General features: G+C 42.2%; 1 protein-coding gene across 10 annotated transcripts in view; it reads left to right on the top strand.

Moving 5' to 3' along the window:
- The window catches only part of LOC141809421 (RNA binding protein fox-1 homolog 3-like), a 499,189-nt gene that overhangs the window by 372,411 nt on the left and 100,390 nt on the right, over window positions 1-26,388 (top strand). The window contains exon 1 of one of the 10 annotated variants that reach the window (XM_074696425.1): window positions 11,840-12,194. The exons of 8 other annotated variants lie outside the window; for them this stretch is intronic. In XM_074696425.1, coding sequence (XP_074552526.1) covers window positions 12,069-12,194 — 126 coding nt within the window. In that variant the 5' untranslated portion in view covers window positions 11,840-12,068. Of the gene's footprint in view, window positions 1-11,839; window positions 12,195-26,388 lie in introns of those variants that run through there. One more of the 10 variants, XM_074696428.1, reaches the window with a different exon arrangement.

The following is a 26,388-nucleotide window of genomic DNA, read 5'->3' as shown; positions in this document are numbered from 1 at the left end:
GTGATATGGTCAGAGGGCAGAGTTGGATCTTAGGTAACAACAGCCGACGCTCGGGGCACTTCATGCTACGCAGGAGGGTTTTATAGCCCAGCAGGTTTCTACACCAAAAAAAAGAAAACACATCCACAGCAGCCTGAGAAACACCAACAGAGATACAAACACCCAAACACTGAGGGAAACACATCGGGTTTGGGACAGAGGCACGCACCCACACAAACTTTATATTTAGAGCTTCTATTTGAGTACTACTTCACAAAACACGAGCGCTTACCATGCAGGCAATGGAACAAAAAAAAGACACAGAGAGGAAAAATATTCTACATAAAACATTCAGCAGCAGATTTATGAAAAGGCCTTTTGGAACAAAGTGATTCAAAGGAAGGCATTGATTTAGCCTCTGCAAAAACAAGAGCCTCCAGGCTGTGATGGAGAAGCTGGGTCACTTTCAGTCTCTTTAGCCTTTATTTGAAGTTTGGGCTTGAGGAATTGTTCAGGGTTATGGATGGAGCATGGGGCGGGACATTGATGAACCTCTAAACTCCCCATGATTCAATAAAGCCGCTCCATCGGTTGTATGGACGCCAGGATTGGGTGGATTTGGATATTTTTAAAAGTCTTTATTGAATTTACTTATGCTCCCTTGTTGTAAAAGTAATGAAATTTTGTTTGTCATTTAGCTTCATTAACTATCTTTTTATTGCATCTTACAAAGTAAGTCTCTGATACTCTACTGTATGAAAGAAAATGAGCTGGACCGCTTGAAATGGATGATGAAGTGAGGATGATCTCAGGACCCTTTTTATGTTTGTGGCATTTGCAAATAGTTGCATAAAGTAGCATAAAAACACTTTCTTGGATTAAAAATGGAGGACAGGCACTTTCTGGACTCCGAAAGGTGGGCAAGGATACATGCAGTAGAAATCCAGGAAAAAATCTATGGTAGAAATTCCTTTATTTTAACAGCATAGACATGTTGACCCTAAAAACTAGGGCTGCAAGCCATAATCGATGCACTGTGCTGCGCCACTACTATATTCACTCGTATTCAGTTTGTTTTTCTTATTCCTTTAGGTCAAATTATTTAGCAGTTGGCAACTAGCTGAAGGTGCATTACCGCCACCTACTTGACTGGAGTGTAGATTACCTGGGCTGCAGGGCTGTATGCCCCACTTGTAAACAGATCCGCGTGGTGAAGGAGAAACCGATCCGGCAGGTGAGGGAAATGAGTAAACGTGAAGAACGGCAGAGCCGGAGAAAGCCGTTCGTCCAAAAAATCCCAGGGTGTTGATTTCAACATTTGCAAAAATGACCTTACATGGCACAGTAGTACGACTGCATTGAAAAACGGAAACTTTAAATATGTTGAGCTCATCAACAGCAAGGTGAAGAGCTACAAAATCCCACATACACTCCTTTTATATGTTCTGAAACGCATGGTATGTCTTCTGGGACTCGTTTTGTCTTTTTATTAAATTGTCGCCCTGTTTTAAAACCATGAGGAGTTCATTAAACTAACGTTAGCATTAGCATTAGCTGCTACGGACAGTGGAAGGGCAGAGAGGGTGAACTGTTTGACCTGCAGGTAAAAAGATTGAGGACACATTTTTGTTTATTTGCCTTTATAGCCCACTAAGTTCTTTATCTAATGACATTATAATGTATTTTCTGTTATTTTGGCCATACTGTTGATCCTTTAAGTGACATAACGTTGATGTCATTTGTGTCATTTTTTTCCTTTATCGGTTATTTGTAAATATAATCGCCAGAGTAATATATTGCTAAAATAATTGTTAGTTGCAACCCTAATAAAAACACACTTCTTAGTGTTTTGGGACAAATATACATACACACACACACACACACACACACACATATATATATATATATATATATATATATATATATATATATATATATATATATATATATATATATAATAAAGGTGCAGAAGCAGGCTTTTTGGAGTTATATATTGAAGGCTACTTAACACCCTGACCCTTGACAGCTGAGCTGTTGTTTCAGTTGGGGGTTGACAGTTGAGTTTCCTGTTACCTGTGTCATTTGTTATGTGTGTTCAGAGTGTTGTTGTATTCAAGGGTATGTATATAGATGTAGAGCCAGTAGTTATATAAATTTATACATATGAACCATGAACCTATATAACTCCTGACACCACCTACAGGCCACAACTCTAAGTCTAGGTGGAACTGTCCTGTCTGGGGAGCCCATTTTGAAAGGGATTACTGCTTTCTCGCATCTGTTTGACTTACTGATGGTGAGTTTTTAGGGTCAACATGACTTTGCCTTCAAAACAAAAGCATTGTTACTGTTTTGAAGCTTGTGCCTTACTGCCTGGGATTTTTCTTGGACTTCTAACACTTTCCTGGATATTGGATTGGATGCTATGAGGAGAAGCAGCTGTTTTGATCCAGGACCAGGTAATGTGTAGTCTTTGCACATATTTTCAGCCATCAGACTTGAGCTAAATCTCTGGTGTAGACCTCTAGCTCGTCCTTGACTATTGGCTACAGAAGATATTGATTAAATAAAGAAGTAAAGATAAGGCATAAGATGGAGACACATGACCACAAACTTGAATTAGAGGTTACCAATGTTCCACAAAGGCCCCCGTCATTGATTTTTAAATCAGGTTTGACTGTAAGTACACCGATACATTTTTAAATCCAACAATCGAACATTGGTTGTCAACGTGTTTCAGATGCTGATAGTCGTGCCGCTGTGGACGCACATATATTCACACATTTCACGACACCTCCGGGCCCGGCTGACGCTCCATTCTGATATGATATGTGTGTGCTAGTGCTGCTATGGCCCCATGCGCGTAGAAGTATTGATGTACCATTTCTCACTCGCCGCTGCTAAATATGAGAGCCTGGTAGCAGCAGTGTGAACCCCTGACCTCTCTGGGAGACACCGGCGTTCTCGGCTGTGGGAAATAGGTCTCTGGTTCCCCAACTGCCTGTTTAGAGTAATGGTCAAAGGTATGGCTGCTGGAAGGGAACATTACTGGGCATGACCAATCTGCTCCCAAATGGAATACACTTTATGTCACCGCACCAATCTGTGTAATTGACTTCGCTTTGGGCAGCAGCCATTATGGTTAGGGTTGCTTTTTTATTTTTTGACAGAACGTCAATGAAATCTGAAATGCACAGGGATGGTGGATTTTGAAAATGATTGCTTTTGATAGATTTGAATTGAGGGACATTTTGGCTGTAAAGAACCGCCTGATATGTGTAATGTGCCTGTCAGGCTGCACATGCTGTCGGGTATCTTCTCACTCAGTCCTGCACTGCTGGTTTCCTCTGCTACCAGGTAGAATCCACTCAAGCTGTGGATCAGGGGCTGATTTAGACTTGGGACAACAGGTGAATACAATTAAAAAGGTAGCTGAGAAGGAAAGCGGTAACACTAGACCCTCAGGGGCGGATTTTAGACCACTGGTCTGACTTATCGATCAGCAACTTAGCAAGGTAACAGAACAACTTAGTTGTGGTTGTGTGTGGGTGCCTTTCCACTTTCAGGTTATAAAAATAAACTGATTGAAGACAAAGAAGACAATTATTATTATCTTGGGGTCACTACAAAGTGAAGTTATAAGATGATTTTGACTCCAACAAGCAGAGTGTTTAGAGTTGAGTGAGACATTAGGGTAAGGTGAAGATTGGTTTTGAGTCTAAATTGCTTAGTTGTCCAGGTTGAGGATTTAGAGGAACATAGGAGCAAAGATAACCTTAAAGAAAGTAGTAGACAAACTTGAGACCAGTAGAAGTATTGAAGGATGGATGGATGGATGGATGGATGGATGGATGGATGGATAAATGGATGGATGGATTAATGGATAGATAAATGGATGGATGGACAGCACAAACAAGGGGATAAAGCTCTGAAGGCCTTTTGTCTCTTCTATCCTCTTAGCTTAATTCTAAGTTTCAGCTTCAACTCCAGAAGAAAAACTGCACAGATACGATTCCACCAGCTGCCATACTGGCCTCCCCATGTAAATCCAGGACTCACTCACTTCCTCTGACCATGTGACATCATCCCCGAGAGCGACTCTTGCCACCACTGAATTTTTCATCATTGATCTGATGTGATTTCCATGCTTGGCCGTCCCTCTGCTCTGTCAGCTCCCTCTCTATCATAGCCTCCGTCGGCCTAGAGGGCTTACTGGGCGTGAGCCATCGCCACAGTTTGTTGTCTCACACCATGCCCCCAACAAAACCCTCCCCTGTCTTCCACCCACCACTCTGGACTATCACACACCCTCTGGCCTCAGCGTTGCACACCTACAAGTGAAGCAGACCTTTGGATAAGAGGGTGGTATGTATTGACGTATTGACGTTGACTGTCCGCTGCCATAAAGCTCCATCACCCCCTCCTTTCCCTCCTTGACAGAGCAGCAGCAGGAGCAGTGGTCGGTGAGTGAGAGTGTGTGTGCCTGTGTGTGTGTGTACAGGGTTGATGTATGACAGTGTGGGAGGCAGAGTCAGTACCTCGCGGTTTCTGCTCTGCCTCCTCCGATGGAAGCTTTCGAAACGTCCTCATATCTGGCCGGAGCTCGGTGAGCGATGGCCAGAGCCAACCTGCTGATCTTAGCACCGGGTGCATTAGTTCGCCATAAAGAAGCAGTGATTTTGAGACGCGGCAGGCGAAAACATATGAGGATGAATGACACCATATAAAAGCCAAGCTCTGTTTCAAAATCCATTAGGAGAAGCAAGTGCCTGAGCTCCATACGCAGCAAAAGCCAGGGCCCCAGCATCCCATCCCAGCGTTCAATTGCAGCATGGATCGCAGATCACTCTTGCAGTTCCTCCCTTTAACTGTCCATTTAATCAAAATTTTTAATCAATGCATTAGTACATGACAGCTGTGAGGAGAGAAAAAGCATACTTCACTCGGTGCCAGATATTGGCATCCAAAGATAGGTGGGAGATGAATGCAGCTCATTTAGTGCTGAGATTGAACAAGGGCTTCTTCTTTTTTTTTTCATTCGAGTGTGTGTTCAGGCACACTTTCTCCTACATGTTCAGAAGTGTGATTGTGTTTTTCATTTTATGTGTATGTGCCCCCATGATTGCTCCCCCACTCCCACCCCGTGGCACTGCCTCCTAATTACTCAGATCTGCGCTCAAAGTGAAGAAATAATGAACGAGAGCTTTAATTATGCCTCTAGACAAAAGATCCCTGATGCCTCCACAGCACTGCTGGCACGCTGAGATGGGTGAGGGCAGGTTAAACAGGAACTGTCTCCCCTGGGTGCAGAAAACTGGTCAGCCTTACACTCAGACCAAGCCTGCAACCTGACATGCTGCTGGAGAACGCAAATACCGACGGGGAGGGGAGTCTGTAAGACGGACCCAACATAGGTTTGTTATCTTTAACAGATATGACACAACCTTTAATTAGTGGGGATCCCTGAAGCTCTGGGCCTGAGATATAATCAGTGGACCTTTAGAGGGAGCACAACCCTCCCCTCTCTGGGTGCTCTCGGGGGCGGGCTGATGGAGGCGTCCTTGTGCCCCTCTTCTATAGCGGGGTTGGCTGGCACTCTGGAGATGCCAGATAATGAGGAAGGCTGTCAGAGGGGCACTTCAAGGGTGCTCCTCCAAAGGCCTCGCTGCTTCTCAACGAAATCCAGGAGCACCAAACAGAGCTGCTTTGTTTTCTGCAGAGTAGGCCTCATGAGGTCCGGGTTGTGCGTCCATCAGGGTGGGTGGGGGCGGTAAGGGGAACCAAACAGCTCCCAGTAGGGCTCTCTATGGTGTCTTCTGCTGCTCGACTGATCACATCAGTGGCTCAGATGGGATAATTATATCCCACACCAGGACTGTCACTTTGCAAAAGTCAATTCATTCATCTAATGGAATTGTTTTGTTTCTTTTTTAAACTGAAGTGGAAAGTTCAAATTCAGAATCTATGAACCCACTGAGCATTTGAAGAGGTTTACCTTAAGTGATCCAGGAGTTACACTGAATTATCAGCAATAAGTTGTTTCATTTTCAGGGATGGAAGTAGTTAAAATTCTCAGTTGTCGTTCAGTGGTCACATGACTTTAGCAAAAGCACAGGTTGTTCTCTGCTGTCTTCATGCTTTAGATGCCAGAGCAGTCCGGTGTTTTTTTTAACAGCTTCAAATCATGACCAAAACCAACACAGGCTGAGTATACTCCATGCTAACAGGCTAACAGAAGTGATGCACATTAGGACTCCAACCAATCATCATTTTTTATGCCGACTAAACTATTGATTTTTTTTCTTTTTTACACGCACGCTTCAGGTGTTAGTGCATTGCTGTTGTGCTGCCAAAGAGTTTCACTTCACACAGTCTGAACTTACTGTGTTTCACCAGATTTTATTTTATTTTGTTATTTTCCTGATATTTTTTTCCAGGAGCCTTAGGTCAGCTTTTTTAAGTATTCTCTGTACTCTCCACCATAACTTATGCTAACTTCTTCTTCCCTGTTTTAATGTGTAACATAAACAGTTGGAGCAATACTGCCCCCAACACTTCCTGTAGTGAACTGCAAGTAGAGTTTTTTCCCAGCTGGTCTTTGATTTCACCAATATAAAAAAAACATTAACACGATGCGTCAGTGAATACTTATAGTCAACGTGATAAATTTTGTTGACTAATCAATGCAGCCCTCCTACACGTATCAATGTCAGCCAGTCTGTCTCCTTCTATGATGTTGTTTTTGGCTTTTATCGCTGTCTTACTGCCATCTACTGGTCTTGTGCTGCAAAACAATTACATGAATCTTTTTCTCCATACGTTCCTGGACTGATTTGTATAATCCGACTTGGTCTTTAACCTGTGTTGGAAACACAGACGTACAATAGGCAACAGGAACCATACAGTTCTTGAGAATGATCTATCGGAAACTTAAAGGTTCCTGGACCCTCTGGTCAAAAAGCCCTCGAACCGTTCATTCCTACTGTAGGATTTTGGTGTTCATCTACAGTGGCTGTTACTTTCCTGTTAGCAGATGTGTTTTCTTACTGAAAGTTCAACCAGGACTGATTTTGACTGTTGGTTTTTGGCTGGTTGAGGCCCACTCTTGGATATCCCCTTCCACCTCTGTGACAGATGAAAGAGTATCAGAGTTACTTCCATAAAAATGTTGTGCATTTAAGCCCTTGTTTATCACTTCACACATCTTACTCTGACATCCTTGAGTTGTCTAAGCTCCAGTGTTCCTCCTGATGGGGGAGCTGTGTCCATAGCAAAGTGCAGACACAGTCCAGCCACTCTTCTGTCTTGTGATATTTGACTTGATTTGTACAGTTTCTGCTAACTTCTTTCCACTGCATTGGAGGAGACAACATTTCTCCCTTTCTCTCACAGCTATAGTTACAAATTAATTGAAAGCAGGCCTGTTGCTACAAGTGAGGACACTGAGTTATTGTCCTCAATGCTTCTTAGAGAATCTGGAGAGTTTAACCAGCTTTAGGTGCTTCACATTGCAATATTAAACACTGAGCACACATTTGGGTGTTTTAGACGGTTATCAGTCATTTTAGACTCAATGTATTTAAATTTCTATACTTAGAGGCGATAAATTAATTTTAAAGGAATGTAAATGTATTTTCCCTGTAACAGAACCTTATTCACGGCCATGAGAGGCCTTCGGAAACAGGCTGTGGAAAGAATACTCGCAAAGAATTCAATTTAACACTTGAATAAAACATGACAAATGCAAATCGTGCAAAAAAGTTGTACAGACTTTGAGTTTGAAAAGAGAGTCAAGTAATTGTTGTATGTTTGACAATTAAATCAGAACAGCGTTAAGTGGAGTCATTAAAGCTCCTGTGAGAAAGTTTTTGATTGGTTGTAAAGAGAGTGAATGTGTAGGAAGCCTCTTAAGGGCATATAAAACCTAACATAACCTATAGTAAGACTGACATTTTTTTGTTTTTTAATTTTTAATGCATGAAACCGCTGTGACTCCAAGAAATGCTAGACGCTGTTTTTACTGGATTATTTTACACAACTCTTCATTGAAGGATGTGTATCTTTCTCCCACTGTCAGAGTAATGGGAGTTAAGGGAAATAAACAGTCATCTCTTATGAAGATTAGTGCAAGTGCATGTTATTGATCAGCGGTCATACGATAAACAGAGAAGAGGAATGCACGGACAATCGTTTGGGCCCCATTAGTCGCCGCTTGTATTGCCTTTGATTATTGCTGACGTGGCTCCCTGTGCATGTGATGGCTTTTTACTGCAAGAACTGCTGCTTTCAACCTTTTCTGGAGGAGCACATTCAAATAGCACATCTTCATCAGGCTAAAGCTGCCACACACCCAGAGGTAATACTGCATGTGTTGCAGAATGGAGATTAAAAACAGATTACAAAGACGCTTCGAATCAGGTGAAAATCCAAACATCTGCACATATTCACAGTCAGACATTTATAAGTCCAGTCCCAGAGGATGAATCATAGCGGACTAGCATTACAGGCCCAGAAGACAGACATGACAAGACTCGACAGTGACAGTGATGATGATGGTGATTGTGGTAATAATGATTATGCTGATTATTACAGGGCTGCCACCGCGATGTGGTGATGGCGCCGCTAGGAAGAAATAGAGAAAGACAAAGGGCGACAGTGACAAAACTGATGATGAGGATGATAATGATTAAGATCACTGTTTTCTTCTTCTTTTGGTGATCGCAGCAGTTGTTGATCTTTCTTTAATTGGCAGAGCAGCAGTGTGGGGAGTTAACTGAGGATTTCTCCACGGCGTTTCAGGGGCTTTGATTTCACATGACAAAAAGAAAAAGGCACTGTTGAGAACATTCCAGCAACTCCCTTTGAAGGGAGTGATCTGGCAGTGCTCATTTGAATTATTAACTGGGTGAGACAGACAGAATGAGCAAAAAAAAAAAAAAAAAAGTAGGGAGGGGGCAAAAGAGCGAGACAGAAAAACACACAGAGAGGAGAGACAGGGAGATGGATTTCTGTCTTTAGACGGCAATGCCAAACCGTTCAGCCTTTAAGCTACGTCAGATATCTGGGATGACTGATCGTTGCATCAATCTGTCAAGAAAATTCTGCAGGAATGAGACTCTTAAAGACAAAAAAGATATTTCTTTGAGGAGGGGAGCTTTTAATTGAATAACAGTTGCCTTTTCTTTTTTTTTTTTTTTTTTTGTAATTACAGGTCATTTGTTCACCTGCTGCTGCTACTTGGAATAATTCAATCTGCAGAGACTTTATCTCCTCCTGTGCTTGTGTTTACTTTTCCACATTTCTTTCAGTGCACCAAACTTTAAAGGTGTGATCTCAGGTAATGTGCCAATTTTAAGTAAGCTCTGCAATACAGACAGTTCTCATTTCTACCTTGTCAAATACAGCGGTTCAGACATTCGGCCAGTGCTTCAAAAACGGACAGTCCGGGCACAACTTAAAGGAGACTTCCAGACACTAAATTGTCGCTCTGATGTTCCTTAAACATTAGGTGATGTAGTAACAAGTGAGCAAAAGTCTCTTTAGGGTAGCAGCGGGAGGACTGCTCTGACAATCACCCAGGAGATCAGGGTTTAATTCGACTTCAGGTGAGAGAACATGGTGTACAATATGCTTTTATTTAAGGTGGTATCTTTTTGTCCTGAACACATAAGGGATATCAAAAGTTTCTGTCCTTGGTAGGACCCATTGTCCATGTTTCACACATTCATTTCTCAAAAAAAATCCAGAAAATTTCTAAAGATGTCCCTGAAGTATTCATAATCGTTGTTTTCACGTGTCGGTTATTGAGAGGCAGTTTTGTTTCCTGCACAAAGATTGTACCAGCCCTGCCTTGGTCACAATATCCACTTATTTGTCACTCGATTGCTGTAAATTTTTCAGACTTTAACGTGCTGCATTCACACCTTGACCCATCTTGACTTGTTCAAATTTTTACCTCAGTGCTGCCTTAAAAAGTCTTTAAAAAGTCAGGGTGAAGAAAAACCTGGAAAATTTTATTGAATTTTCAGGAGTGGAAGACTCATATGCATGCATTCAACTTGCAGAAGCAACTTTTCAGAGTCCACCCAGTCATGTCGGTTCCATTTATAATTGTTGCTTTTTGTGGAAGCATCCCTCCTCAGTCGTGCATAAAAATGATTCCTGCTTCTACCTCCCAGTGATCCCATTTTATAACTTGTTTTTAGTTCAAGATGCATCAGAAAGCATAGCTTTAGATGTTTGTGAGCTCTGGACCATCAGCTGAGGATAGATGAAGACCATCTTGTAGAAATGCATCTTTTGATTTGATCATTGTGCATCCATCCTTTTAAATTCCCGCAGGCCATCCCACACGGCACGAGAAAGCATCACGCTAAAGCTTCTAAAAATAGAAGAAGTGTATCGTAGAGATGGCGATTTGTGACTTATATGTGCACAAACACGTCTGAACTGGGATGATGGGCACACTAACAGATCTACCTACACCTTTACAGCCTGCACTCTTTCACCTCTGTGTTTTCTCACAAAGTCTGGGTTTGGTTTTCATTCAGCTGATGAGTCCCGGCTCTGGTAATCAGTGTGAGTAATAACAAAGTTGATCCAAGAAGAAGAACTTGTGATTTAGTAAGAAATGAATAAGCACTGAGGGGGTTGTGTAACTCTGTGATGAATAGCCCGACTCAAGATCAGCAAGGTGGAGGCAAATTAGGAAAACCCTTTGACTGACTCTCGCAGCGTTTGTGTTCTTGGTGGAAGTCAAAGAGGACAGAGCAGTAAAAACTGTCGAGTTTCTTGTCAAACTTGTGCAGTTTTACTCCTTTAAGACAGGGATCTTTTAGAGCACATCAGTTTTAATAACTGGTCAGAGAAACATGCACCGCAGAGTGAAGTCTGGGATATTTCAGGCTTGAACGTGTCATGTGTATGTATTTTTTAAAAGTTGGGTCAAACTAGGTTTGTGGACAGAAGTCCTAGGTCCAGAAGTGTTCAGGACCCTGCTGTGCAGTACCCCGGTGATGACCCATGTTCCACCAGGGTGTGCTGAGGCATCAAGCCTTTGAAGCCAAGGCTGTGTCGGATGAGATTAAAGATCTATTCCTCGCGTTTTCCTTCAACTTTAAGGTGATTGAGTCTCCACACCCACCTGGCTGCTGTGATGTAACCACTGATGCATCTTGGGCATTCTCTTTGTCTGCGTCTTTTAAAGCTGGATCAAACAGACTCAATCAGAGATGTACATCGAAAGGAAGCTTGTTTTTGGTCATACAGTTTAGCGTGTGCTATGGAGCACGCATGGCTGGATGCACATCAGGACTTGGGGATCTGTGCTGATAGAAGCTCCTCTTTTGTTTTGATGCTTCTTCTCCAGGTGAATCCGTTAGACGTGCTGTACAGTATGTGTCCTTGAGCGCACACAAGGCAAAGAGGGAAGTGGTGGTGGTGGTGGTGGTGGGCCACCAAGGGGGTGTGTGTGTTTATGTGTGTGTTTGCAGGGTGGGGGGGCCTGCAATTAAAAGGCAGCGTGCAGTGTCCCGCGAGGTGCTAATGCCCAGGATCAGCTGTTCTAATGTCATTCACATCCCCTCTGTTATTCAGCCGCCCCGTTTGATGTATGAATCCATCGGGGACTTCATCAGTAACCCCCACATCCCCACACCCCCAGTGCTACCACCACTTTTATAACCCCACCCTAACCCACCCAACCCCCTGTCAGCTCCACAACCCCTCCTCCTCTTCTTCCTCCTCCTCCTCCTCCTTAGCTTGCACAGAACCTCCCCTTCTGTGTCTGAATGCTTATGTTGGCTTTTATCACGCTCAAAGTAAACAGAGTCGCGCCACGGATACTAAGAGAGAGAGGGAGAGAGAGAGAGAGAGAGAGAGAGAGAGAGAGAGATACAGAGAGAGCATTAGTGATAAAGGTGGACATGCACATTGTCTGCGCACCGCTCGCATCCCTGCTCCATCCTCAATAGAGACACAAAAGCCATCATAAAGGACATTTTAAAGGAAGAAAGGAAGTGATCGGAGAGCCAGAGTGAGTGAGGAAGAGTAGAGAGAGGAAGAGTAGAGCGGAAAGGATCTCCTGCTAAATGCGCAAAGCGTCCCGTCACCCCGCGCTCAGCTCCATGGCCAACTCCGGCTGCCTGCTGCTCTCCAGCTCCGGGATGCTACCTCACTCGCTCCAGTGTCCCCCCGCGTTCCTCTACCTGCCCGAGGTAAGACTGAATGAAGCTTGCTCGGTCTCCCTCCCCATCCCTCGCTCCCTCCCTCCCTCCTCTCCCTTTCTCTCTCCCTCCCGCTCTCGCGCTCGTCTCGTGCCTTCTCCATTCCTCCGCGCGCTTCTCGGGCGGCACGTGATAGCATCGCGCTGGCTTTTGTGCTGTTACCCTGAGTGCTTTCACCCCCTCTAACCCTTGACCCTCACCCAGTCTCTGCGCCTCGGAGGGTGATTAGACGGGGTCCACCTCTTTCAATTTCATCCACTCTTCTCTTTTTTTGTCACAGAGAAATTAAAGCTGTAAATTAGGACTCTCAATCACTTCATGACTCATTCTGTTTGGAAACGTTTTCACTTTTGTTGGGCTCCTACATCCTAGTCATTCCACTTCACTTCCTTCATGAAACAAAAACAGCTCTCACGTATTTCCTTTGACTTTTCCCACCTTTACCCAGACACTGAAATGTTCTGCAAAATTCTGTTACCTAGCCTGACTCTGACAGGAAGCAGCTCTTGAAACATTTACACATGATCTCCAGTCTCATCTGGTGGAAAGTTTTTTACAAGCTGTGAGGCCTCTGGGACTTAAACAGCAAATAGAGGAAATTATACGTTTCATTCCTGGTGTTTAAATTATGCTAAAAAATCTCTCTCCAGCTGCACTTTGATTGCAATTTAGTTTTGTAATGCGGAGACAAATCTAAAACTGTGTCTGAATTTAAATTTATAGTCTCTAATCCTCATATCTGTCTGTTTAAAGTGTTTTGAATGACAAAATTAAAAATCTGCTCTGTTTTTCCACCCTGTTAAACTCATAAAAAGCTTCTTTAATGCTGAGGATTGTTTATGAGAAGGCCCACAGCGGGTGCTTTAATCTTTTTCACACCCCTTCATTTTTCTAATGCTTAGAATAATTATACATTTCTGCAAATGAACATTGATTTTTGCATCTTTAAGGTTTGTTTCCTCCTCCTTTGGAAATTGATTCTGTCACTGATCCTCTTGTTTTTGTGAAACCCGAAGACTCCAATTTTCTGAAGCAGAGGAGATGAAAAAAAAAAAAAAAAAGTAACAAGGTGACTCCAGCTGAATTATCCACGTGCTTTCACTCACAACATCCAGGCTGTGGATGTGTGTTCATTGTGGGTGTGTGTGTGGGGTGGGAGGGGGGTCGAGCATCCAATTCTGTTTTTACTACCAGCAGCATGTGTTGCAGTAAACAGAGTGTGTTACTGCAGCTGATTGAGGGGAAATAACGGCGCTCGCGGTGGAAACTCCTGCTTTCTCATTTGGAGTCCCACTCCTCCCCCTTTTTTTCTCCCCCACCATCACGGTAATGGCCCTCACCTCCTCCCACCCATCTGTCCAGAGCAGGCAACTCTCTGCCTGGGTGAGGGAAAGGGGGGTGTGGACCACCAGGTGCCACCAAAACACCACCTCCACAAACTCATCTCAGAGTGTGTGTTTTTAAAAGTGAAGCACTGCGTGTGTCGATCTCAGAGTAATTACTCAATCATTTTACTGAACAGTACATCATTTTTCCTGCTGTCTAAAGATTAAAAACATTTTGATGACAGCACTAAAATTTCCTGCAAAGCTTCCAGAACTGCAGTGGAAATGTGAGCAAACAGAGTTTATGTGGTTTTACCTGCCACTACATCCTTGTTACATCCAAATCCTCAGAGCGGCCAGTAAGCCTCTTGAGCGTGTGCACCTGTGTGTGTGCGTTGCTTGAACAGAAGTCCAAGCCGGAGCTGAAATTGACACTTCCTGTGTGCTATTTTCATGAAACATCCCTTTTTGTTTCAAATCCCTTTAATGTATCAGCAGCTTTTGTTCCTTTCTCTTTTTTTCTCTCTTTGCGGTAAATCCTCGCCCTGCAGCGCTGCGAGGGGAAACAACCCTCTGAATCACACTGTGGCCACCACCCCCCTCCTCCCCCTCCTCTTTCTCTCCTCCCTACCTTCCTACATCCTTCGTAGGATGCTTGCCCCTGTTTCCCACCTCCCCCCCTCCTGCCACCTCGGTGCAGGGCTGCAGCGTGGGCTCGTGTGAGATGACAGCCAGAGAACAGAAGGGGAATAGATTGAGGTGATAGCCTCTGCCTCGCAGTTTGTTTGCATTTCAAATAAGACACTGTATTAAGTTGGGCTCTGAACAGCTTTGCTTATTATGTGTGAACATGGCGCTGCATGATATCACAGGAAGACAGGAGTTTATTACATAAAAGATTACCCAAGCATACCTTCCTTTATTTGTGTGCAGCCCTGTTTGGGTGTGTTTGCTTTGATGCTCTTTGTAGTCGGCAGCGGCGCGTCTAAATCCTGGCTAAATGTTTGTTTTCATTAACACGAGGAGAGACTCCCCGCCGCGTGGAGGGAGAACTGTGGGCTTCTGATTACAAAAAAAGAAGACGAGGTGTCACACGGCAGCTAAAAGGCCGTCCCTGCGCCCCATGCTCGGGGGGTACCTGCTCCATTCCTCTGCAGCATGATGTCACTTCTCTCCTTCCACCAATTTGTAGTGTAGGGGCTCGTTTTGTGAGTTATGGTTCTGGATATTGAGGGAGTTATGAATTACAGTGTGGTGAGGCTTTTACGGGACGCAATGCTCACCGCTGTAGGCCCGTATTAAAGTATAAATATATTTATGGCACAAACCGAAGCTGACGGGGGGAGCTCAGGTTGGCTCATGGTAGTTAGTAGCTGTCTTCAGAGCCATAAAAACATGGCATCTCATGGATTTTCTATTTACCAGGCACTGGGTGGGCATATGGCAGCGCTCGTAAATGTAACTCTATTATCTAAGACGATGCTGTTGGGTGGGAAGCAGGGTGTTAGTTACGTCTAAAGAGGAAAAAGCAGCAGTTGTTATTGTCTTCATGTCACATCTTTCTCGCTGTCGTTGCCTCGGACTTATCTTAAGATCTGCCGTTTTCTAAAATTGCCTCTCTTTGATTTGTAATTGGATTTTCTATCATGGCATTCGGCTGCGCTGATGTCTATTGTTATTGTTGCATCTATTGATTTCTTTTTTGTGGCTTTGTCGGTCGGGCTGTTTTGAATTTCCCCCCTTAACTGTACACGGCTCTGGTATCATTCTAAATGGTTAGGTCACCTCGAGGAGACGATCCTTTTATGTCGGTGGATCCTGGGAGGAATCGCCCGGGCTCTCTGGTTTCAGGGCCTCCTCCTCCACCTCCTTCTCTGTTCACGCTGATCTCTTGTCTGCGACTGTGCTGGAACCTTCCCTCCTCACACACACACACACACACACACACACACACACACACAGGGATGCAGAGAGAAGAGGACTGGGAATACTCGTGACACACTTCCCCCTCGGTTCAGGCCTTGATCCTGCCTCCCAGAGCGCTGCTATTCACAGGGACTTTAGATATCGAAGGATTCAGGTTGGGCGGTCTCCCGGGGACGGACTAATGCGAGCCGCACAGAGACGGCTCCTTCCTGGGGGATAATTATTGTAGGCCAAGCTGTACTATTGACAGCTGTAAATGGAGATGCTGTCTGTAACTGGGGAGGCCTAATAGGTTTTTGTCCCTACATGGGCTCTCGTTAGGCCGCTGTGTGGGCATCGGAGATGAGTTTGAGAAATGAGCCACGGCCTCTCTGGGCTACAAATGGAACTCAGAGAGACCCTCACCCCCTTCATGCTAACCCCCTCCTCCTGCTGACCTCTGGGGAGAAAGGTTAACACACAACGGCTCATTTTGATCTGCCATTAGGCTCCCAGCGTGTAAATGCTCCCATCACCCTCAAAGGAATGGGCTGGTGTTTTATTTTCTTATTATCAAACCTTGAACACATGAGCATGTGCTGTTGAACCTTGCGATTTATTCCTTCATTACCTTAAACACTCTGTACTTTATTCAGACTCAGTCACACAGACAGCTTTCCACTTGAATGTGGATTAATCCGCCGCTGAAGTAGTCCTTAAGAAATGTTTGCTGGCTAAATGTAATTTCGCAATCATGTGAAAGAAATGAATGCACATTCCAATCAGTGAGACTGTATATTTGAGATGTGAAATATACAGAGAAAGCTGAAGCTTTTTAATGTAAGTGTTAGTTTTGGTTATGTGTTAGTGTTAGATTTAAAATATGTTTATTTTCTTTCCTTTATGCTGCGTCACATTTTTTGGTTCCAAATCAAGATCATCCACTTCAGTAAAAGCCTACATTTAAAAAATATATATATTTCTAGGGTATGAGCACTTTTAAAAGATTTCTATCATTTTATCAGGACTGAGCAGGGATGGGTACCTTATACATTTGAAACGATATGGTACTGATGCCTGGTACCTGGCAATTGGTACCGGTTCTCAGCGAGAACCAATTTTTGGTACTTTTTTTGTGTTTTCGTGGTAAAAAATATCAATTTGTTTAATAATAAAGTATTAAAAAAAATCAATTTAACATATCTATTCTTCAGTATGTAACCTTGCAATGCTGTGTTCATGTCCAGCTCTTCCCCTCCCTCACAGTCACAAGGATGCATTTAGGTACCTAAACATGGTTCCTTTTCTTTTTATGTCAATCGGTACGTGGTACTTGAGACAGTTATTGGTCGGTACCTATAAAAGTACCTAATTCGGTACCCATCCCTTGGACTGAGACACAAAAAGGAAAAGAAAATCATAAAGTTGTTCAGAAAATGAAAACTTATCCCCATGGTGTTGTGGTTCTCCTGATGGAGAAGAGAATTCAACTTGTTAGATTATTCAATGAGCATTAATAAACATTTCATTTTATGTTCGATTCCCACCCAAGCTAAGCCCCATTCATTGACATCATGTCAATATTTTCCTTAAATCTCTTTCCCTTTTTTTATTTTTTATTTTTTTTTTTCAAGCTGTCTTGTGGTAAACATCCGGGTTGTCTTCACTCATGACGTCAGGAGTGTGAAGCTTGAGCTTTATGTTCCAAGATAGCCCAGGTATACGCCACTTTATTGCCCATGTAAGAGCACACAGAATGAATTAGTATAACACACAAATCAAAACCTTCTCTTTGGGCTTTGTTAAAAATATACTTGAGAACTCTTCACTTGGGGGAAATGCTGCTTGCAGTGGAGAGAAAATGCATCACATGTCTTAATTTTGGCCAGATTTTATAACACCAGATGTGGACATAAACAAAAACTTACAGTATCAGTTGTTCAGGGAAGGCTGTCATGTAAAGATAAAGTAAAATAACAGCTTTCTAAAGTCCATAACTGATTCAACTTGATAGCAGTTTTGTTTTGAAAAACAAGCAGCCACGTGATGGATCAGTGGGAAAATTAGGTTAGTTTGGTAAAAATCAGGTCCATATCTTTTAGGTTAATACTAAAAGCTTTATTCTTGTAGGCTTGCATAAGCTGATTCTGATATTTTTACAAGTTTTAACCAAAGTTTGAAATATAAATTCAACACTTTGTTATCTAAAACAAACGCCACTCAGCACCAAGAAAGCTGTCTCAAAGTCTAGGCCATTTATCATATGCTTTTAATGCTTTTAAAACAATCAATCACAGATAAGAAAAGTTTTAGGAACAAACCTCTTCATGAGAAAAAGCAGTTGAATGAGACTTGGTGTCATTGAGGGCCAGTTAAAGCAGATTTCCTCTCTGTTTATGTTTGAATCAGAGACGGTGTGTTGTTGCACTTGAATATTTAAGGCTCTGCATTCAAGCTGATGATGTATTCTTCCACAGAATAAAGCAGAAGTTGAAATATTTAAAGCTGTCTGCTGTTCGGCCTTGGCTAATTGTTCGTTCCTGCTTTCATTTGCTCCGTTGATCTCCAGGCTTCTCTCTGGTTTCTGCCTGAAAGCAGCTCCGTTTGTTTGAGTCTCTTAGTGGAACTATTATCAGCCAGAGAGTGTAGAGAAACTCCTGCCTTTACTTTATCCACTTGTAATTCAAATCCAGATCCTATTGTTAAGGCATTTGTCACATCACAAGCTATCTGATTCTGTCTGTTGTGCTGTTATTGGTAAACGCTGTATTTCAGATATTTCCATTAGAACATAAAGCAATGCCAGCTTTGTTGTTTTTCAGTCAATTTATCCCAGCACAATTCACTCAGATTCAATCAGGCACAAATAAAAAAAAACAAACTTAAAACTCAATTTCATAAGCTCTGGAATATACCTTTCAATATGCTGTGTGTGTGAAATCATTTGGAGTCCTCCTCTCACCGCCGTTCAGCTGTTTTTGTCCCTTAAACAGCTGATTCATAGCGGCATAACAAAGGCGGAGGGACTGATTGAAATGTTTTCTCACTTTTCTCCTGGCCCGGAGGAGAATTGTAAATCACAGCTCAGTCGTTTATTTTGAAATTTCATTTGGTGTGTGAGCGAGTGCTGCCTTGTTCTTCACAGAGACTTCACAGTCAGCCTGACTAGTGTGTGTGTGTGTGTGTGTGTGTGTGTGTGTGTGTGTGTGTTTTTCTTAAGGCTACCCACCGTCTTACTCCACTAGACCTTTGTAAATGGAACAAAATTAAATTTGTTCCCTGTACAGAAGAATGGCACAGTGCAGGAGATTTACACACCAACAAAGCTTTTTCCAGCGGGGGTGTGCTCGTGTTTTTAATCATACTCTGAGCGTACACATGTATATGACTTCCTGTCATCTTAAGGTGGAGGCTCGCAGGCTTTGCATGCACGCTGCCATGCACTGCATCAATAAATGTGTATTTACATTTTGCCAATAATGCTAAATATCCCCCAGTCATTAATGTGGAGCGTTAGCCTGTAGTGCTGCTGTCTATATTCTGGACCTATAGTGTGGCTAAATTAGCATTCACTGTGCTGCTGATGCTAATATACTCCACTTCTGGGGAACAAGGCTGCAGTCGCACATGTACTCGGCTCACAATGAAGACACAACTTTTTTTTTTAAGGTGGAATTTTTATCAAGTAGAGAAAAAAAACTTTTCCTGTTGGAAAGCTTCTTTATTTCACTTTTAAATGGAGCCACGTTGGTGGGGAACGTGTTTGTGGGATGAGCAGCAGAGCTTCTTCTCTGTCAATGCCAAACAGCTTTATCTGCCATTGACTCTTGTTTCCTTACAGTTTGTGCTCAGTTTTTGTCACTTACATATGTATTAATATTTGATCAGCTATGGTGATGACTTCACTGCATTAAAACTCAAATTAAAACCACCTTTATGATGCCTTGCTGGTGTTTGATACAACGCCAACTTTCTCCAGTGAAACACTTAGTTTTTTTCCAAAAAGTCATAAAAACTGGACAGTCGTCCAAACCTATAAGGCATTTTTAAACCCATGCCAAAATCTTTTAAATTTGATCAAACCTTGCTAAAAGATTCAGGAAACAACTTTTTAACAGATACTAACCATTGGCTTGTGGAGGCCCCACTCTGAAATACATCCAGGGCCAGTTTTAAGGCTTCCTGCAAGTCCTTGAAAGTCTTAAAAGTCTGTTGAAATTTAAGATCATAAATGTCTGAAAAAGGTTTATTTTGTTTCCTGGAACAGGTCTCAAATTCCAGATGGTAGTTTTAGATAAAGTTCATGATTTTTTTTTATTTTTATTTTTTTTTTGTAGATCTTTCAATTCCATGTAACGAACGGAAATTGCTGAGCAGCTTGTTGTTGATGTTTGAGTCCACAAAATATGAACAGAAATGATTAAAAGAAGAAAAACACAGTTTGATAAAACTGACTTCAACCTTCGGAGTGGGCTTGCATGCTAAAAACATATTACAGTAGCTTTTTGAACCGAAATTGCGTTTTTTAACCCATTGCAAGCTATTTAGGTCCCATTTTAAGCTCGTCATATATTAAAATAAGCTGCGTATGAATTTTGTCAGTTAAATGTGGCCTTAATTTGGCCTCATAAAACGTTTTTTAATTCAAAATTGGGGAAAAAAATTGTTGTGTAGCCGCTTTTATTTATTTTTTAATATTGCTTTTGAAAATTGTTTAAAAGTTAGTGTTGCACTGCAGCCCCTAGTGGAAAACATGTTAATTACAACAACAAACACGGGAAAAAAATCAAAAGTTGCCAATTAAAATCATTTATAAAGCAATTTGAGCTTCATTTTCTTCACCTGCAATAAACAATCTTTACTTTTCTTTTTAAAAAAAAAAAAGGAAAAGAAAAAACAGTCTGAATCTTAAAAATCACAACAAACAAAAAAATCCAATACTTATTTTTTTTTTTTTCCCATGTGGCAAAACATGTTTTATCACCTGTTAGCCAAAAAAAAAAAAAAATGGCTTCACTATTTTTATTTTTGATGCTTTGTGTTTCCATACATTACTCTTAGCTTGTTGTGGACATGTTGTTGATGGCACTAGAAGCTCTGCTCTGACTGGATTCCTCCATAACTAAAGTATTATGAGATGTGTTAATTCTCAGAGATGAAAAGGTTCAGCTGAAGGCCGCTGGTCACACAGGGATGTTGACACTCTGCAATGCAGTGGCCTTATTTTCCAGCCCGGCCTTTTATTGCCGCTCAGGAATGTCCGCTTGGCTTGGAAATCTCTGCTGCTCAGTCCGCTCGAGTGCTCCTTTAGGCCAAACGCAGACCAGGAGGAGGGGATAGATGCACAACACAACATGTGTACACTAACAGGAGGGTAATCTCACTGTAGCAACCCTCAGACTAGAATCTGTCCCGAGGTTTTCTCTTCCTGCAAATGGCACTCTGAAATGCTCAAGCAGCCAGAGCAGCTTGAGTCCAATTATTTCTTTACTGCAGTATCCCAGCCAGCTGTGATTAGTATGTTTATAATGTAGTGTCACTTTCATACTGTCCTTCAAGCATTCTCCTCTCCGTGGGATCCTCTCAAATGAGACGTATTAGCCTGTGTGCTGAGTTAACAGAGTGGCCGTACAAGTGAAAGCAAAAAGAAGCTATCACAAGCCATTAAAAGCACTGCACCTTTTTATCACCAGCGGCTTAATGGCAGCGGTGAACAGCAAAGCATTATCACCGCTCCTCCTTGTGCTCCTGCAAGCGTGTTTTCTCTCCGCCGCTAGAAGACACACTGCTGACAAATAGATCTGCAGGCAAACGCTGAAATTTTGTTTTTCAAAAGGTCATTATCCGTCTTCATCGGAGCAGCAGGCGCGTTGCACGGGAAACAAGTGTGAGGGAAGGAAAAAAGAGGACTGAGAAGTGAGAGAAGTCACTTTTCCTCCTGTTTCTGATCTGCTTACAGAGACCATACAGATTGTATGACTACTAAGAAGCACCATGGGTCACTCGCTTAAGAAGATCAATATTTGAACTATGCTGTTGTGGGTCAGCATGTACGGGTGTATAAAATTAAATGGTGCTTGAAATTGATTTCAAGTTCTCCTTGGAAGAAAAAAATGTCTACAGGTATTCTTATGAAACCTGGAGGGGAGAGGAGATGACCTCCACTCAGGTGGATTCATAATTGTTTTTGTTTCTCCAGATTAAATGAGCCTTTTTATTATCATTATTATTATTCCCAGATTGCAGAGGTGGGGGTCCAGCATCGCCTGTTATGGTTTGTTTTAAGAGAAGTAATAGAAGTGATGGCTGTGATTCCAGCACAGGCCACTCCCTTTAAGTCTGTGAGACAAATGATCCTCGATGGACTCAAGAGTTAAAAACGAGCTCTTGGTTTTGGTTTATCTCAGCTCTGTGTTGCATGAGCAGCAGGAGGGGGAAAAACTGCTCTGGCTTGCGTTTTTTTTTATTTTTTATTCCCCTTCACAGGCAACCAAACAGGTATCTAAATGATAACTCTGCTTTGGGTAAGAAAGGAGAGAAGCTTGTGTAATTTAGCCCAAATCAGAGCCCACCACCTCCTCCTCTTCATCTTCTCCCTCATTTATCCTCTCCTCAGAAGCAGAGTCTAAATATCACTACTTTTTCTCTCAGCACTTTGTTAGTGGAGCACGCCTCTGTGTTTTTCTAAAATCATCTATCAAGGTGAGATCTGTGGGAAAGAGCAGCGCCTCGGGCTTCCTCTCCGTGTGCTTATGAGGTTTTATTAGGTCCCACAGGAGCGCTGCTTTGGTGTGTGTTAAAAACAAATGGAACTTACAAATTACAGATTACAGCCTCCGCAGGCTCGTGCATCCACCTCCGACTGTGCATTGGTGTGTGTGGAGACAGGTGCAAGTGTGGCCAGTTGATGAAGAAACTGCTTTTGTGTGTTTTACTCATGAGCAGGTGTGTTTGTTTGCAGCTGCTAGAGGTCTGGATTTTATTTTATTTTATTGTAGGTGGCGTTTTCCTGCAGCAATCACAGGCTGTTGATATTTAGTCCTGAGAGGTTAAGGAAGATTTAACAAAATAAAGAATAATTCACACAACACTGGCTGTTCCGGATGTCCAGCTGGCAAAGAGTTTCAAATCACAAAATCTGGATGCAGAATGCTCAAGGATGCACGCTGCAGTGCAACTATCCCATGCAGTAAACCAGACAAACTTTAGATTCAACAGGATTTCTAACTGAGCATGTGCAGACGTTCCTGCAACAGATTTTCACTTTTTTCAACACCGTCCAGATATTTTTGTTTTTATTTGTCCAGCTTTGGAATTAAAAAAAAAAAGAAGTCTTGAGATTGCCGCCCCTGAGGCAGTGCAATAAAAGTTGAATAAAATCTCATATGTGGTGCCTTCGTGTTAACAGTAATCAGTGGAACTACTTTCTGCAGAAGATATAGTCCCTGTCAAATCTGTTGACAGTGTGCTCTGTAAATTATCCACACATACAAAGCTTTCCTGGAGGAACTATTTCAGCAGTGAGGTGTTTTTTTTTTCTTTTCCAAACTTTGACCATAACAAATTAAATTGTACCCACTGTCGCAAGGCTGAGGGAAAACTCTGAAAAAGCTGTCCACATTTCCCAGAAAATGTGATTATTTTCTCCCTAATTTTTGGCAAAACGACCCTTTAAACGCTAACACACTGTTACATCTCAGCAGGGACGAGCGTTTCTGTTGCCCACTCCTCCTATTCATCCCCTCGCTTCTAATTTAATGACTCAGAATTGTAACTCCCAACATTGTTATCATTCAGCAATAGCGAGTAATGAATAGCAATTAACGTTTTCAAAGGAGGGAGTAAAGCTTGAGAGACGCCGCTTTTCACCCAGAAATGTTGAAACAGCAGCGTGGAGGGAGATACTGTCATGTAGAGAAAAGGGTCTAATTTATCCGTCCAGCTGTTTTTGGTAAATAACTTTTTCTCTTCCTGTCACACAGACTGCTATCAGCACAAACACAAGTAATCACTCTAATATCCAGCACTCTCTGGCTTCCTCAGTGAACTGTAATAAAGTGTAATAAATTACTCCGCACATTTTGTGTCCAATGATTGCTCTTTCTGGTGCCGGGAGAGGACGTGCTAATTAACTGGATATGAATGGAATTCCAGGGCAGCGTGGTATCAACGGCGAAGGGAGACAAATGCGATTTAGCTCTGTCGCGAGCGAGTGGAAAATTGCTGTGTAAATAGGAGGTTGTTGCGGCAAGAGCGTTTTTCTGTGTGCTTACATTTCACGGGTGAGAATCCAATCTCACAGGGCAGCATGTGCGGACTGCCCTCTCTGATACACTCCACTGTCCTCCACCTACTCTATGATAGCGCTCTAAAAGCTCCCCCAAATCTCTTCACACACACACACACACACACACACACACACTCCCACTGACACAGAGAAACACAAACACATATTTCAAAAACGGTAAAAGCTATTGTGGAGGATGAGGAGCCGCGCCAGCTCGAGGTAAAGATGTAAGCAGAGTACGCCTGGCAATTTGACTCATCTTCCAATTCAACAGATTCCCCCGACACTTGATTTCACGCAACGTAAACAGAGCAAATTCTAATTGTCACACTTGTCCTCTCCTTTACTCCACTTCTGCATATTTACACATCGCTTTACCCAGACGTAATGTGTGCTTGAGTCTGAAAAAAAGACCTCCTCATCCACTTACTTCACCCACAACCCCCTCCCTGTTTCGTTCTTCCTGTCTGTCGTTTTTTTGCTGCCTCCTCTGCTTTTTCATCTGTAGCTGCAGCAGTGGCCGTTTTTATCTATGGGTTTGGGCAGTTTTGGAGAGAATTACGGTGACAGAGCCATGGAAATGATAGGCCGACAGTGAGATATCTCTGCCTCATAAATTCTACATCGCTCAAGATAATTTACGAGGGAGGTTTGTGTGCGTAAGACAGACACTGCTTCCATGGTATCCATCCACTCCACAGCCCTTCATTCACTCTCTTCAGCCCTGCAAGTGCAGTCGATTTATCCAAACAGAATTTATTCTCACTTTCACTCCCAAAGCATCACTTTGAATGATTATGATAATTTCTTCACTCTTTATTTTTTGCCTGGATATTATTTGTTCTGTCAGGATTATCACAGATAAAAGAGCAAACGAATAGATCTTGGCCAAAGTGTCTACTTTTTTTTTTTTTTTTTTTACAACCGAGAGGCCTTGCTGATGAGGTATTCCACCATCAGCAAAGGTCATCTGCTCCCCTGATTGTGCTGTATGAGCACGAGGCCAGGCCAAAGGGAAAGACAGCCCTGACATTGGTAATCATTCTTCATGCATATTTCTGTTTGATTGCTCTGAATGTGCAAAAACCAGGAGACCAAAAAAAGTGAAGGAAGCATTGTGGGATCAGCTGCTAAGGTCAGTTTTTTTTTTCTGTGCACTGCTGCAGTGAAAGTCTCGTAAAGTTTGCCTCGCATTGATATAGGTCCTTGGAGGAGGATTTGATTCTCTAAACTTTTTTTTTTTTTTTTTTAGTTTGCATTGTCCATGTTTTCTCTCTGCGTACACATCCTCTTTCTGTTTTTATTTTTTGGTTTCCTTGACGAGCTCTGAATCCTCTCTCCTGCGTTCGAGGCTGATTCGATGAGCAGAGTATGACTGCAGCCCCAGGGCAATAGAAGTTTACAACTCAGTTAGTAGCCGTCTCTGTGTCTCTATCCGGCTAGCTTTCAGGCCTCTCTTTAGGCTGCAGGAGTGCCTCCAGTCCTGACTCCCTGCGAGGCTTATTTTCAGCAACACCGGCTCACTTCCACCATGTTGAGCTTCAAAATGGAGGTCTTTACAGGGTGCTGCACACTTTGAACCTACAAACTCACTGTGACATGATATTTTCAAGTATTCTAAGATGTTTTATTCCTCTGGTTTTGACTAAGGCGGTAGATATAGCTGATAAAATATTATGACTGCATCAAAAATAAATCAAATATAGAAACAGTTTATACAAATTTGATAAAATGAATAAATCTGACTGTAAAAAAGCCAGTTAAATACATTTTCTGTTAGATCATTTCCCAATCACCAGTTTGATTTTAGTCGTGGTGTTCCTCAGGGGTCAGTTTTAGGCCCACAGCTTTTCTCCATGTATGTGCTTCCCCGGCTTACGATACCACTTCTATACAAGTGACACTTATCTACCTTTCCCTTTTCCCCACTAATAATATTTTAACTTAACACCTGCATTTTTGAAACCACTTGCTGGACATCTCAGATTCAGAATCAGATTCAGAATCAGAATCACCTGAATCAAGTATCTCAAGAATACAAGGAATTTGACTCTGGTAAACCACACTCTCTCTGTCCAACTGTTATAAACACACACTTGTTATTACAAAATTGGAAAGAAATGGGGCTTAAGTAGTAAAAAAAAAAAGATAATAATAGTAATAAAAAGCTATGTACAGAGAAGAATAAAAAAGTATATACACATAAGTTAAAATAAACTAAAAATTAAAAATATTAAAGTAGTGCACTGAAAAGAATGTCAAGAACTGTGCAATTTGCAAAAGAAAAACAAATGAACAAATGAAACATGATACAACAAGCCGAGCAAACTGTCATACAGTTTTATACCTTTCTCAGAAAATGTCAAGCAAACTGCAAAGATTATGACATTTCAGATTAATTTATACAATTCAGTCCTGTATCCTCTAATTTGTATTTCTTTAACCCTTTGTTTTACCAAGTATTTCCCCACTGAGATACAGAATCTCTTTTCTGAGGGTGCCCTGACGGCAGCATAAAAAAGTTTCATGTTAAGGATGGGGCATAAGATGATAACGAGAAATAAATTAACTATAAAAGTACTCAGAGAGCGCAGACCTATTGAGATTGTCACCAACACTTTGGTCCTGCTTTAATGTTATACTCCCTTTCAGCAGACTGTCTGCTACA

This window comes from Halichoeres trimaculatus, unplaced genomic scaffold (assembly GCF_033239565.1).
Source record: "Halichoeres trimaculatus isolate MK-OKI-2021-1 unplaced genomic scaffold, fHalTri1.1 fHalTri1_scaffold_20, whole genome shotgun sequence".
NCBI classification, from domain to species: domain Eukaryota; kingdom Metazoa; phylum Chordata; class Actinopteri; order Labriformes; family Labridae; genus Halichoeres; species Halichoeres trimaculatus.
The sequence above is the reverse complement of the archived record's forward strand: the minus strand, read 5'-3'. Positions and strand labels throughout refer to the sequence as shown.